Here is a 16,277-nt window from a genome sequence, read left to right as displayed (position 1 = left end):
TGCCAGTACACTAATGGTTACGGTACCAAACAGTTAAAAGAACACACCAAATTTCAGGCTACTAAAACAAAAATCTTTACCGCTTACACATTGACCTTGGTACAAATATGGTGTTACTTGCTGTGCTGTGAAATTGCACACTCATGCATTTGCAACCTTATGCAATGCAAAAATAAACTGAATTATGTGAATGTCAGTGGTTTAATCACCATGGTAACTATCTTCTGGTGAGCTCCTACTGTTGATGTCACAGTAGGATATAGCAAATATAGTTGAACTTGTAGTACTTGAGGTGAAATAAAAAGCCAAGGTTCCTCTGCTCCTCACACTGAATATAAACATGTACATCACACTCAGACACCCCCCCCCCCCCCACACACACACACACACAGAACTGCGCTGCTGTGAATAACAGCATACACATGAAAACTGTCAATTTTATCACAACCGTCAACAGGGATGTGAAATCTTACACCAGCAAATGTTATTAATTCCCATTATAAGGACTAAATAATTTAGTTAAAGCATGAGATTTGCTATGCATTGAATCATTCATTATTTCCCTCCAATCGAATATGCAAGCAGTTCCTATTTGAGCCTTTATATAGAACACTGTAGCAATGTTTAGTAGACACCTTGAAGTCATGATAATGCTACACCTAACCAACTACAGAGAACTACAGGGAGCTGTTTATTTGAATATTAATAACATGTTTCCCTCAGCATCACAGGAGCAGGTAATGAAAAGAGACCCTAGACTGCCAGATGAAATTGCTTCTAACAAGCTCTTTACTAAGGTAGAACATAACATAACTTTTTACTGTGTGTATCTACATAGGATCTGCAGTAGAAACCTGTGGGCTCCTCCAACGCACTCGTCTGCATGTAAACAGCTATTTTCACCACTACAGGCCACATACTACATACTAACTAGTCTAGATTGGAGTAGTTTACACTTGGAAAACAAAGTCAATCTCAATGAATATTTTAGCCTTATATTTAGAAGTAGAATCCTGTTTCTATTGCTTGTTTCTATTGCTAAATAAGAAAAAAATAAGACAAAACCATCTCAGAGACACCTTGAACCCTTTCTACCAATGATGGGATGAGGCCAATGATTGTGCCCTGGTGTACTGATGTTCATGTCCATACTTCTGTGTACTTATTGCAGCTCATATTTTTCAGGGACAGAGATGCGTGGATGTGTAGTAAGGGACCAATGTTACTTAAATAGCAAAGCATTTCTTTGACATGAGCATGGTGAAACACTACAGGCACAGATACATTATTTCTAGCAGATGAAAGGAGATATTCCCACACTATGGATGATGAATATTAAATGGGAACATAAGTTGGATACATAAGAGATGTTACACAGTTGGCTTTAAAATAGATTTTAATATTTGCAGAAGAAAATACATATTAGTTACTCAAAAATAAATATAAAGCAACATTAAAAAATGTAATACAAATACAAAAAACATAGAAAGACAAAGACTTATCAGTTAAAACAGGTGAAAACTCCTTTAAGAGATTTTTAAAGTGCCTTTTTGTTTATTTAAACATTTTTTGGTCCTGGCTGCATTTTTTACATCACTCAGTATCAGTCAGACACTAAAATGGGAAAATATGACACTGCTGTACTGGTCTGAAGTCTGTACAGATACAACTACAGGTATCATCAGGGGTGAGCAATGAACAAAACCTTTTGTAGGACAGACATGATTCTACATGCAGCATGACATTGATTGATTCTGTTGTGTGAAATGTAAACCTGCTTAAAACCAGAATATGCGGTAAAAACACCTTCAGCTTCATGCAAATAAAGTAAGCTTTGCTTCTCTAACTTAAACCCAAATAGAAAATTAAACCCATATCGGCAGTTGTACCCACAGCCACCCAATCATCAACAGTCCTGAATCCTTTCAGACCCTCTCTTCCTCAAAGGCAGGGGCAGATTTGAAAGCGTTGCTTCTGCATCATCGGAGATGCCACCTTCTGACGCAAGCTGCAGACCTCCAAAGTTATGAGTGAATCAGCACTGATCTTTCTGTGCATTCATCTTGGCTTGGTCAGGGGTTTCAGTGGAACTTGAGGGCCTCCAGCTACAACCTGTTTATAATGAAATTCAATGGAGACAGTATCAATTCAACAGTGCCCGTCACACCACCAAATGTCACATCATGTGACAAGAGCAACAACTCACTTATAGTCACATGACATTTACAGTTATTTAGCGGACGCTTTTATCCAAAGCGACTTACAGGTCCCAGTCATGTACCTTAGCCACTAGGTTACAGGCGAACCCAATCTAACAGATTCTTTAGACTCACAAGATACTCCACATCAACATTCCTTCCATCTTCTCTGCTTCTAAACTACAGGAGTGTCCCGTGCTATATCACAGTACAGGACATCTCCTATTACAGCATTGCACTCCTTAATGAATTTATAGAATATGTTTTCAATTGCGGCGTTTCATCTTGAAAGGTGCTGTGACCAAATTTCCAATTTTAAGAATACTCAGTTGAGTATCTGGTGTGTCTATGGAATATAAGGTGACAGTTAATGGTCAGCATATTTATAAGTGAGCATGTTAGCTAAAACAGATGTATAAATTCAGGATGTGGGCTGATTTAGGCAGATTAAAATATAATATTAACACATACTTGATGCCGATTTCCAGATGGTTTTGGTCCCGGTGGCTTCATAGGGGGTAACGGTGGATGTGAATTAGGCTTCTTCACCTGTAGCCACATAAGTAAATAATTGAAAGAATAATAAAATAAAAATTGTAATACTGCCATTTCTCTGCCATATGCTCATGCCTCGATGATACAGTCCTCATTTATTTTTTACATGACAGTGGTACAGTGACTTACTTGATTAACATGAAGGATTGGTAAAGGCTTTGTTGGAGGTAATGGTATTCCCTGTGGAAAAACAATATTATTTATTCACTTTTTATAATGATGTGCAGTTTACATCTATGATTCACTTCTTGGACGATGAAAAAGACGGTATGAAATCAGGGTTGTTCATTTTAGGACGATACTGATCAGTAAAAAGCATTTATTTTCATTGTATGTGCGCAACAAACTACTCAAACAGGTATACAGATGTAAAGGTCTGTCATATATTCTACCTGCGAAGGTGCCATCTTATTCGAGGAAGCAGGAACTGGAACACTGGGCTTCACAAACTGCAATAAAGGACTGTGTTAACAACCACGACAGACACACACATTTTCCAAAATGACTACCTACTGTATATTCAGCAATACTGTGCATATAATGCGAAAAACAGTTCTTAATTTTACCGCTAGTACACCATAGTCATAAATTACCTGTGCAGAGTTTGATTGAAGCCCCTCAGATGCCAGTTTCTTTGGTGGCTGTGAATGGAAATAAAATCTCATCAGCACTGCTATGGAGTTACACTGAAGCCATCCTTTCCCTGGTGATGAAGACACTAACACTACGCTAATATAGGGACCCAAATTTTAAATTGAGTACCTTTCAGAGACCGTTTAAATACCCAGAGTTGCATAGCCTAGTGGATGACAGACTCATTCCAGGATTTCACCATTCAAAGGAATTTACGTGTGGAGATGGATGCTCTAAACCCGGGTAGTGTTTGGGCGGGGCTTCTCACCTGGGGCGGGGCCCTGCTGGGCATAACTGTGACGTAGGTGGGGCAGCGTGCCGGAGAGGCAGATGATTCCACTAAGGTGGGCTGACCAACTCGAGGGGGTCCACAGCGAGGGCTGTTTGTGGCACTGGCTGAGTGGAACAGTGGGTTTGACAGGCCTGAGATATGGCTCACATGCCTGTAAGAGTGTACAGAACAGCAAGCACATTACACATATTTATACAGACTACTACCATACTCCACTGCAACCAATGATTTCTTTCCCTGGTGTAAAATCCAGCTGGACCAACTGGTTGATTACCAGCAACCAGCTGTTTCAAAGCCTAGCTTGAGCTGTTTTTTTCAACAGGGTATAAAATGAATCCAGATAGCTGGCGTAACTCTGAAAATGGAGGATTCGCGTTATAAAAATCACTTACGTTTTGCCTGTGAAGATTTCTTTTTTCTCTTTTCTGCAGCACATGAGCCCTCCAACAACGAGGGTGAGCAGGATCAGAATGACCACTGACACCGACACTCCTATGACCACAGAGTTCTTACCTGCCAACCAATCAAAAACAAGCCTGCTCATCTTTGACTGCCAATTCACAGACAAATCTCAATCGTGTTGTGTCAAAAAGCAATACTTCGCTCTTGCACCTCCCCCAAATTCCTCACAAGTACAGCAGGCCCTCACAAACCCAGGGGGTGAAGTTCCTGAAAGCCCCTGTGGGCTGCTGAGACTAAGGCTTATGGCATATAGGGGGTTCCATCATTCCATGGGCAGGGTTAACAGTCCCTGAAGGCCAACTAAAGAGCAACGACTGCTTTCACGATCCCAAAACCGCCGTTTTTAAAAACAAACCACAAGAAAACAGGTTATTGTGATTTTTGTCAATAATTCAATGACACTGAAGATACAGCTCATGGGTTGGCTCTGATATGAAAACAGCCTTAAACATTAAACTACTATACACAAATATTCTTATAATAAGCCATATAGTTTATTACTTGCATCGGTTATGACAATACAAAATACACCTTCACAGGGTGATTCTGAGATGCCTACCTTTATCAAAATCACTTTTCACAGCACAGTAGGGTGGCTCCCAGCCAGGATCACAGTGGCATTGCCTCTCATGGTTACAGACCTGTCACACAGAGGATAATATGAATACGTGTTCAGTTCCTCAGTAAAATGCAGTTCCAGTTCAGTGTGATGGGAAAGTTGAACTGTGACCTTCAAAGCTCACCCCATGTTTGCTGCACTTGTCAGAGCAGTCATCTCCACCGTACACTTTAATGTCATGGCAGGCGTTGTCGTAGCACACCTATGAAGCAGTGTAATGGACCGTTTTAGCCAGAGCATGCCAGCGTAAAACACATTAAAACAGAAGCTAAAGCTATAGGCTCTCTCACCCTTTTATCCCCACATTTTGTTCCTGTCGGCACCATGCCAATGTCTTCTATTCCAGAATTATCCACGGCTAATTTGCAAACTTCCGGACCCCTAGGGTAACTGACCAATCTTCCGGTAATAGGAAAGTTCTTCCCTCCGGTGCAGAATATCTTTCCGCATTTCATATTTCTGAAAAAGAAGTCAGCGTTTTAACTTTTAAACTTTTAATTTTTTTTAAAAGGACAACACACATTGCTGAAAGGTGTGAATATCCTTGCGAGACAGACCCAATTGCTACCAATCACAACTTACTTCCTTGTGCAGCCCACATTGCCACTTGCGGTCTTTTTGCAGTAAGCGTGGTCGCTGCCATATATATTTTCATGAAAGCATAAATCCCTTCCAACCTGTGCACCTAGAGGATTAGAAAGCAAGATTATGATTATATGATGCAATAAAAGAAGATCAGGGGCGGGCGGCCTGTAGCGTAGTGGTTAAGGTAAATGACTGGGACAGTCGGTGGTTCTAATCCTGGTTGTAGCCACAATAAGATCCGCACAGCCGTAGGGCCCTTGAGCAAGGCCCTTAACCCTGCATTGCTCCAGGAGAGGATTGTCTCCTACTTAGTCTAATCAACTGTACATTGCTCTGGATAAGAGCGTCTGCCAAATGCCATTAATGTAATGTAATGTAATGGGTAGACCCTGGTCCTCCTGGAGTGTCAGAGATGGTTCTGTTTTTTGCAGCAACCAAACCTACGTATACTGTAACTACATAACTGGATTCATTTTATTTCATTAGATGGAAATAGTGACCATGGTTTTGCTAGACAAGCTCAGATGGAACCAGAACCAGAAACATCGCTGGCACTCCAGAGCCAGGGTTGCCTACCGCTGAACTAGATCATTAATCAATACTATTCCTTCATGTTTTAATATTTTTTAATAACATGCTTTCTTTCACCACAATGTACCATATGTTTTGAGTGACATCTGCAAGGTTTGCCAACTTTACAATGATCTAGTGCTAGACAAAAATGCAAAAATTACATAATACAGTAATACCATAGTTAATTCAGTATCCATAAATCAATGAAGAAACCTTTGTTTCCGGGTTTGAAACCTTCTGCATGTATTGGCAAATATTTATCCCTTCCACAATGCGGCCATGTATTTAATGCAACAGTATGGTGCCTGCGTTATGGACAGTAAGGTGATATCTGCAGGTACCTGATCCCCACAGTCTTCGGCAGTGCTGGAAGTATGTCGGACACTGGCCGTTATAGCAGTACCCCTGCCCGGAGCCACAGGACAGGCCGTTCATCCTGAACTCGTCCTGCGGACACTGCGCTGATTTCCCGCTGCAGTACTCCGCCAGATCGCAGTCGTTTGCACTCTCCCTGCAAAGCTGTCCGACCTGTTTGAGCTGACCAGACAAAGACAAGAACCACAGTTACTGCAAAACCGCCCAAGAATATATGTCAATTTCAACAAGGATTTAGTCTTATATCTATGACTTAGAATCTTATTCATATTACTTTTTTAGATAAAAAAAGTTTAATTTGCCAATGGGTGTTGCCTGTCAGGCAAGCAGTAACTTAAGATAATATTTTCTAGTTGAGAGAGAAAAATATTTTCTTTTTCATTAACTGACACAACAATAAAACACTTGCTTTTTTTTGCTGTGAAGAGGGTTCCTCAATATGTCAGACAGCACAGTAGCAATGGCGTATCACACACTGTTTCCTGTTGTTAAATAGCAATACCAAGTAATCTGTCCTGTGGTTTTCCATCTGTGCTGAGCAGACAGGCCCTGGGTTCTGATGGTGGCGGGTGTGACTGAGGCTTTGGTAAGGGACACAAGGGAAGCTAAAGGAAGCTAAAGGGGGCAGCCTGTAACAAAGTGGCTACGGTACATGATTTGGGTGGTTCAAGCCCTGGTGTATCCACAATAAAAATCTGCACAGCTGTTGGGCCCTTAACCCCACATTGCTCCAGTGGGGGTTTGTCCCCACAGAGGGACTGTAAGTCGGTTTTATCCAAGTAGTTTTTTGGGATAAAAGTGTCAGCTAAATAACATGTAATGTAATGTAAGTAAAATAACATGTAATGTAATGTAATGTAATGTAAGTAAAATAACATGTAATATAATCTAATGTAATGTAAGTCAAATGACATGTAATGTAATGTAAGTAAAATGACATGTAATGTAATGTAAGTAAAATGACATGTAATGTAATGTAAGTAAAATGACATGTAATGTAGTGTAAGTAAAATGACATGTAATGTAATGTAATGTAACTAAAATGACATGTAATGTAATGTAATGTAAGTAAAATGACATGTAATGTAATGTAATGTAAGTAAAGTAACATGTAATGTAAGTTAAATGAGTTGTAAGTTTACCTGGCAGTTCTCGCAGCACTCCCCCGCAGCGCAGTGTGACCCTGCCGTCAGCCGACACGTGGTGGCGTTACAGCACGGGTTCTGGCACTCCTGCCACAGGAAGCGTTCCCATGACGATGGTGGTGAACGGGCAAAACCGCAGGAGATAAAGAGACCGTTACAAAAGCTGTTAATAAAAACCTTTTTATTTTTACACAGCCGTGCAGACAGTTCCCAGATAACCCACTGGACACTGCAAATAAGCATTTTGTTATTTTCTAATACTGACACTATCACTATTACATTTTTGCTAAATAAGACAAAAATATTGCCAATGAGGTGAGACAGCTTGACTCATTTTCAGTTGAATATGAAAATTTCACTGGTCAAGCAAATCTCATCTCGAGATTTGCCAACGGAATAAGAAAATGTCACTTGTCAGGCAAACATTAAGTTCGAACAAGCGGGTACGGTCTATATGTGCCCCGCGTCTGGCTCTGTATCTCCATAGAAGAGGAAGTTCTATTGAAAGTTGACTGCTGAGCGCAGCGTGTCTAACCTTCTGCGTTCCACAGTCGCACTCCTCCCCAGCCTCCAGGAAGGCGTTGCCGCACACGGGACCCCCGAGGAGCCGGTCAGTGTGCGGCGAGTCCATCAGGCACCTAGGGTCACTGTTCTGTAGAAACGTGCCCAGGTCCTGATAACTGCAGCTGCTGAAGGCCTCTGGGTAAACTGAGCTACGGAAACAAACCAACATTGTCGATGTGGACACTTTAGGTGAAGAACCATCCATTACTTTTTCTTTATTCTTTTGTTTTTAGATTTGATCAGATATGAATGCACTCAACACATGAAAAGCACAAAGTATCAGCTACCCTACAAAAATGGGCTTGCAATGGTTAGCAAGTGGTTGTGGTGTATTACTGTAGAAAATGAAACGTGCTCAAATCAATCGATTTACGAGTAATTGGGTGCTGAATCCCCAAAATACCATAGTCGAGAAAACTATAACAACTCAAAACGGATAATTACAAAAATGTATGAGGCACAATACTGTAAGCACAGATGTTTTGGCAACAACCATCTTCAGCGTGCAGAAACACAAAGCATGTGGTGTGGTGTGTGTGGCCTTCTGTGGGGCCTGAGCTCCTTACCCAATAGTGCTCTGCATGATGCAGTTGGTGCTGGAGCTCAGGCCACACGTACACACTTGTTCATCGTGGCTCATTCCCAGGTTGTGGCCCATCTCGTGAGCGATGGTGGAAGCTACGGCCACCGCGTCCCTCCCCTTGCCCTAGGAACAACGGGGATATCAATCACTCTTAACCCGCTAGCATGCGGAATTCATACCGTGCACTGCACACAGCTAGAATCACACGGGGAGCATGCTGAATAACCTGAAGTGTGATCCTTCACAGTCACCACGTGATCAACACAATAAACAGTCCAAGCAGCTAGGTGTGAGGCACGTTCAGGGTGTACCCTCTTCGGTGGTAGTTGAGGGGAGTTATCTACCCACAATTCCCCTGCCCTCCCACACCTTCTCGTTGGTCACAAAAGGGCAGTTACAAATGCTATCCTTTTTGTCATAATCATTAGACATCATAGACCTTGTTTAATGCATAATAGTTATTTAGCTGATGCTTTTATTCAAACTTGATTAGACTGGAGGGGTTAAGGGCCTTGCTCAAGGGCTAAAGGCTGCTTTCTACATGTTCATGACAAATGCATAATGTATCAATAACATAAATGATATAATATACAGTATAAACAGTATAATGTACCTGATTCACTGCTCCAGACTGGCCAGTACACATAGCAGATGTGGGTGCCAAGCCGACAGTGTCGCCCAGAAAATCAACACCACTAGAGAATAAAAACCACATATTAAAATGACATTCATACCAAAGACAATCTTGCTCAAAATCCTCTAGTACTAAGTTGTATTGTATTGTTGTGTTGTGTGACACTCTTTTATTTTATTAATCATGCAGTAATGTTAATTGCAATTAATACAATTTTAACAAACATTAATTAACAATATAGAATTAGTTATGGAATTATATCATTGTAAGTGGGTAAAAAAACAAGCAGTAAAACTTATGGTCATCCCCCACACAGCCCTATCCATTCTGAGCCACCAGACTTTTAAAATGGCGTCTGTGGCTTAAAACTAAAACGGCAGCATTTAGTAGGGAAAAGAAAATCAGCATTCAGATCTGTGCCTGAACTCCGCACTGCTGAAGCAGAATCGGCGCAGATACAGCCCACAGTCACTGGCTATCTGGGCTGGTTCTAACCATTCCTCACCTCAAACAATGAATGGGTGAAACATACATATACGCTGAGTACTTTATTAGGTATTTATTAGACTTATTTTTTAGACTTCTACTGCTGTAGCCTATCCAATTAGAGTTTATACGTTGATACATTGTGTGTTCAGATGCTCTTCTTCATACCACTGTTGTAATGTGTGGTTATTTGCATTACTGTCACCTTCCTGTTAGCTTTGACCAGTCTGGCCGCTCTCCTCTGACATCTCTCATTAACAGGGGTTTCTGTAACCATTCTAACCATTCTTTGCAAACTCTAGAGACTAGTTTGCATGGAAATCCCAGGAGATCAGCAGTTTCTGAGATACTCAAACCAACCTGTCTGGCACCAAAAATCATTGCCACCAAAAATCATTCCTCCAAAATTTACCCCCCGTTATGATGGTTGATGTGAACATTAACTGAAGCTCCCGACCCATATTTACATGATTTTGTGCATTGCACTGTGGCCACACAATAGGCTGATTAGATAATCGCATGAGTAAGTAGGTGTAATAAAGTGTTTCTAATAAAGTGCTCGGTGAGGGTACATCAATGCTATTACTCACGTGATCAACTGCGCATTGTCATGTTTGACCTTTTTAATAAGGGTGTCCTGCCTCCACTGGAGAAAATTATTCAGGGTCTTATCAGAATCAAGACTGATGGGAGTCAGATCCCTGGATGACCAAACATCCATTCCAATCAGCATGACTCGGATGTTCAAGGGCTGATACAACTGGTAAATCAGAAGTATATCAACATTCAATTCTCAAAGAAACAATATTTTTTAAGATACTGTATGTATTTCAAACACAGGAACTTATGACAAAGCTAATGAAATACACACAAAACCTTACTTTATCAACATGGCTTGCAACTTCCAGTGCTCTGGCCGTTATTCTCCGCTCATCTCTGCCAAGGTTTATGTACTGAAATAAAATAAGAAATATTGGTCTTTATCAATATTCATGCAAACAAACACCATGCAAAAACATACACTATTAAGCAATCGGGACTCATTGATACATACCTCTGCATTGTCAATGACCAAATAAAGCTCAACAAATCTTTCCTTTCCATCAAACAGGAATTTGTTTTTCTGTAAAATGAGAGAACATTGTCAAGTTTTGAAGCAATCATGTTTTTGCTTACAACAAATACACAGAGTCTTTGGAAACTGTCTAGACAGTCAATTACCTGGCCTTAATTACATTGCAGAAAGACATCATTTCTGCAGTTAATGGCATAAGGCACCATGTTACACAGAAAGAAATAAGACTCTGATAAGCACAGCTCCCCTGAAGAGCACACCCACAGTCAGTCAAAGATGAGCACTACTACTACCACTGCGTTTACTGTGTAGATGTCAAGATGAGTGACCTAAAGGGGCCTAAATGGTGCCCTCATCAATATTAAAATGCCTTTTTTTCTTCCAGCTTGTTGCCATGATACTTATCAACGACAACAAAGAAATATGTCAACCTACAAAAGACTACTAATGAGCAGCCCAGCCAAGGAAACCACTAAGATCCTAAACATATATGAACTGAACATCTAAAATGGATGATGTTAATCAAATTCTCCAGAACAGGATTGCATAATCCCTCTGATGAGGAACCCTGCCGTAAAATCCAGCCATGACCAGCTTTAAATTTGCTACCAGGTATTTCAGGCTGGTTTCAAAACATAGCTTGAGCTGGTCAAACTGGTTGAGCAGGGAGCTGGTCTGAACTGGTCAACCAGCTACCAGCTTTTTCAAAACATAGCTTCAGCTGTTTTTTTCAAGCCAATTAAACAACCGGAAGCCATTAAGGAACCGAAAAGAAGGGGTATGTACCGGGCTGTTTGGCTTGTACACCCCGGAGACTCTGGGCTCGTGGTCATAGAAGGACTCGTTGGAGTTCCCACAGGTGCTCCGTTGGGTTCTCCGGTGCTCTTGCCTGTACACCGCATGGTCCCCATCCACCGAGTCACTGAGGGGCTCGATCAGGTACACCTGCTGTTCGGCCCGCACAAAGCCCCTGTAGCAAACAGAGAAGGGGATGGTCAAGGAGTGGGAACAGCTTGTGTTAGCCAGGTCTGGCACTGGTGTCTATATTAGTTATTACAGTGTATGATTGAGCTCAGGGTTCCCTTATACTGCAAGCCACTAAGCTATAGTAAAAATCTTTGTGGGCAGCTTGTCATCAGTTATTATAGGTAAAACTGGTAAAACTAGTAAAATGACACATTGCTTTTTTGGGGCTACAATAACATTGATATATTTTAATACAATTAAAAATAGATTGACTCATTTTATTTATTTATTATTATTATTTTTTAAATCATTCCTTTGTTTCCAGGAAAACCTTATTGAGATTGGCATCTCTTTTTCAAGAGAAGACCTGACATACACACAGTAAAAAAAAGTATAACAATGGCAAGACATGTAAACAGCTTGCAGCAATGAGTACTGGTCAAACAAAACTCAATGGCTTGGATTCAATGAACATTACCCTGTGGATGTATTCTTTAAATACAAGCACAAATAATAAGTATAAAAACTGTAAGTTGCATGTAACATTCCTGCCAACTCTTTGGAATCACTGATCTGTTCATGACATCGCTTTAAATTATTACAAGGGATGACTGAATACAAAAGCAGAAAGCAGAAATATAGTAATGAGTGGATTGCTGAAGCCGGATGTTGCATAATTTTGTCAGGAATAAAATGGGGAAGTTAGAAATACATCTGACTCAAAAACAACCAATGAATGACATACATTTAACGGAAATAGAATATAGCATATCAGTTTGAAGAAACTGATAACATTACATTTTTCACCAAAAATTGTAATGAGCTTTTTTGGTCAAAAACTTTGGGCAAAACATAAAGGGCGGCCTGTAGCGTAGTGGTTAAGGTAAATGACTGGGACACGCAAGGTTGGTGGTTCTAATCCCGGCGTAGAAGCAATAAGATCCGCACAACCACTGGGCCCTTAACCCTGCATTGCTCCAGGGGAGGATTGTCTCCTGCTTAGTCTAATCAACTGTACGTTGCTCTGGATAAGAGCGTCTGCCAAATGCCAATAATATAATGTAATGTAATGTAACATTGCTATAGCCGTAGAATACATACCTTATTCCAGAGCACACTCCAACACTAACAGACGAATCTTCAACGTCTTGAATGTGTCCGTGGTAATAGCAGTGATCCTACACGAGAAAGGGAGGTAACTCTCATGTAATGGAAGACATCTCAGACAAAACAAAACACAGGGTGTCCTGGACAGTACTCTGAAATAGTGGCTGCAATTAACATAAGCACATATCTAAGATCTCCAGCATATAAAATCATACTTGGCTTTACCTCGTTCCTGAGACACTGAGCAGGGGAAAAGCGATTCATACTGTATACAGTATGATGTATGGCTCTAACTCCCAATTATGCTTTTTATTATGAAAAAGACAACACAATTTCACTAACTCAGGCATGTCAACAGGTGGCTCAAAATGTTGTCAGAGCTTTTTCTGAAAAATGTCAATATGGTTTTGTTTAAACTTGCTGGGCCATGTAAATGACCCTCATAGGCATGGTTTACCTGGGTCTCAGGGCTTCTTGTCCTTATCTTTCATAGAACTACCCCACCTGTCCTTAATAAGATGGTGGCCTTACTGTGGTATTGTAGCAACAGGCTTACCACATAATCTGGGGATGTGGTCACTTCAGTTCCATCTTCTAAATAGTATGTCTCAGTGTAGTTTTTCCCAATGAGATGCCTTGACAAAACGCAATTTTAAAATTATTAGCACAAACATTTTGGCTGAAAACTAGGTTTCAATTACCGTTTTATTAGCACAAACACTTGTTGACTGACGTGAGTGAGGCTCACCAAATTGTATAAGAGAAAAACTAGCAAATGCAGGTTGTAAAGACTTTGCAGGACCTCTCAATTTCTTCTTTTTAAAAGTCATACAGTTTTATGTTTTATCATTACATACATAATATACATACTATGTTATGTATCATGAAATACAAAACTGTACACACAACAGCTTAATAGAAAAATGTTTAATAGGCTTACTGCATTTTGATTTTCACTGAGAAACATACCTGTTTTTCTCCAAGTGGATTTTGTGTCTTTTTCCCTCAATAGTCAAAGCATATTGAAGCACTTCCGGATGTGCCTATAATACATTATTTTTAGTCACATTTGTCTTATGTTTATCTTTATCTTATGTTGTCTTTGTTTCCATGCACTACTCTTCCTCAAGCAAGACCTTAACCTGAACTGCTGCATTATGTTGCAGGGTGGGCATTAACTGCTTAATTGGTGCTGCATGTAAGTCACTTTGGATAATGGTGTCTGTAAAGAACATAATGATGATTTCACCTCAGAGACTGATGAACAATAGTGATGTTGGTTATTATTCATGAAAATCAAAAAGGTAAAGAACATGTGATTCACAATAAACTTACCACGAAAGGGTCAATCCATTAAAGTAAAAAATACGGTAATAAAATGCACATAGATATTTTCAATCACACAGAGGAAATAGATTAATGCTACTGGAAGATATTGTGCAGAACCTACTACCACCCTTCTGAAATAAATCCACCCTCTTCATCCTGCCACAACCAACATAAAGCCATTTGTAAATAAATGTAAACTATCAAAGGTTACTTTATGATTTACATTGACTGTAATAAGAAAGCCAAGAGTGCTCATGGCCCATGTGCCACCATGTGCTGCATTTCTCCAGGGAGCTCGCGCACCTGTTCTGATGAGAGGCCCCGTTTCGTCCGGCTCAATCTCTGAGGTCTGATTATTTCGTAGTCCGTTACATCAGGTAGTTCTCGTGCACTTCTGACAAACGACCCTAAAATATCATAATACAGGTGTAGTTATTTTCACCCAGGGGAGCTACAAAAAGTAAGTAAAAACATTGCCTGTGGTTACTTTAAGCGAACCGGAATTGTCATTGAATAATGCAGGAAGTGTAGGAGACTATCTGTAATTTTCCTTGAATAGGGAAACTATTCAACCACCCCCAAATGATTTGTCCAAATGTCCGCCTAATCTGTAAATATAATGTAATATCGAATGTTAACATTGACTTCAAGGTGAACAAGGTGAGTAAGGCAAGACACCACTATGACCAAAAGCGCACCTGTTGTGTGAAAAAGAATACTTCTATATTATTGCATTAGGCTATACACTAACGTTTTCAATTATCTGCAAGAGGCTGATATCAAACCAAAATGTAAATATATGTAACTATAACAATTCTGATTATAAAAATAATGTAACAATAACATTCAGTTGTAACGGAGCTTAACTTACCCCACGAAAAAATGCACATGAGAAATGTAATTGTTGAAATGTAGAGCATGGCCCCAGCGAAGTGCAAAGTATGTTTCATAACTGAAAAATGCAACACATCGATCTGTCAAACAGTTTCAAGCTTCACATGAGACCCGCCTCTGCGTCATATCCTGAGCATTTGCTTACTTGTAGGAAGCTTGTTTGTTCGCTTTAAGTCGCAACCTTAAACTGTATATTCCAGGAAAACCTACTGACATTGGGGGAAAAAAAATAATGCGCCGCAAAATTACGAGTAGCGTGCACGCGCGCAGTCAAAAAAAAAAAAAAAAAAAAAAAAAAAATTGGCCCTCGTCCTTATCTTTCTTATACAGGTAGCAGTTGAAATTGTACTTCCCTCTAGTGTCTTTCAGCGAATTTATCCCTGGTTATGGGTATGCATTTTGTTGTACGTCGCTCTGGATAAGAGCGTCTGCCAAATGCCAATAATGTAATGTAATGTAACGTACTTATTCTAGAACTACGCAGAACAATGCAATATTACCGTTTTAAGTTGTACCTGGTGCAACTATAACTATACTGTACTATACAGACCAAAAGATGGAGATTCAAGGCAGTCCCTGAACAGTACAGGGAAGCGTGATGCTGCCACCACCTTCAGTAATTTAACAAATGTGGCCAGTTTAAGGATGCACAGTAGATGGAAGACCATGCATAAGTGTGAACGGAACTGATGAGTAAACAACTTCATGTAATGCTACACTTTAAGCATAATATTTCAAGTGACACATTGCCATTGAGCTCCACTGGTGTTTCAATGGCGTGTCCACAGGGGTATTCCTCCAGTATGGTTTGGGTGCACACATATTAGAAGGAAAGGTCAACGTCAATTGCTAGTTAACAGGACTGAGCGGTTGAAAATATTTATTTCCCATAGAGAGAGGTGCCTTTCAAGATGACAATTCCCCTATCCACAAAGCATTGGTCAAACTCAGTGCCTTAAGGAGCATAGTACTTATGTTATTTGTATCCAATTGCCTTGTTTATGGAAGAGTGGTCCTGAATTCCACCTGCAGAATTCCAGATGCTGTGTGGATCTTATCGTGGCTACACTGGGATTTGAACCCCCAACCTTCCGAGTCCGAGTCACGTACCTAAGCCACTAGGTTACAGGCTGCCCCACTTTTTCCCCACACAATCATTCAGTGCCTGGGGCCACATTCAGCTCACAAATGGCATAAACTTT

The 16,277-nt window shown here is 40.4% G+C and overlaps 1 protein-coding gene across 2 annotated transcripts; it reads right to left on the bottom strand.

Annotated features, from left to right (window-relative positions):
- Positions 1-1,378: 1,378 nt before the first annotated feature.
- LOC133122499 (disintegrin and metalloproteinase domain-containing protein 8-like) lies at positions 1,379-15,278 on the bottom strand. Of its 2 annotated transcripts, XR_009708113.1 has the most exons (26): positions 15,053-15,278; positions 14,485-14,588; positions 13,822-13,895; positions 13,409-13,487; positions 12,847-12,923; positions 11,566-11,749; positions 10,759-10,827; positions 10,586-10,657; positions 10,295-10,464; positions 9,198-9,279; positions 8,568-8,707; positions 7,973-8,150; positions 7,435-7,524; positions 6,259-6,454; positions 5,342-5,444; positions 5,050-5,218; positions 4,884-4,961; positions 4,700-4,781; positions 4,071-4,191; positions 3,655-3,829; positions 3,347-3,394; positions 3,146-3,202; positions 2,883-2,933; positions 2,670-2,747; positions 2,473-2,544; positions 1,379-2,091 (listed from the first exon to the last, which is right to left on the bottom strand). XR_009708113.1 is itself a non-coding variant. In XM_061232493.1 (25 exons), the coding sequence occupies exons 1-25, from the start codon at positions 15,129-15,131 to the stop codon at positions 2,059-2,061; spliced, it is 2,610 nt and encodes an 869-aa protein (XP_061088477.1). In that variant the 5' UTR covers positions 15,132-15,277; the 3' UTR covers positions 1,379-2,058. The 2 variants fall into 2 exon arrangements, 1 of the variants encoding a protein (XP_061088477.1); XM_061232493.1 differs by lacking the exon at positions 2,473-2,544 and having other exon boundaries at positions 1,379-2,112; positions 15,053-15,277.
- Between the last annotated feature and the right edge of the window lie 999 nt (positions 15,279-16,277).

The sequence above is a fragment of the Conger conger genome, chromosome 2 (genome assembly GCF_963514075.1).
Source record: "Conger conger chromosome 2, fConCon1.1, whole genome shotgun sequence".
Taxonomy (NCBI): domain Eukaryota; kingdom Metazoa; phylum Chordata; class Actinopteri; order Anguilliformes; family Congridae; genus Conger; species Conger conger.
Note: the sequence above shows the minus strand (reverse complement) of the source record. Positions and strands in the feature narration are given on the sequence as shown.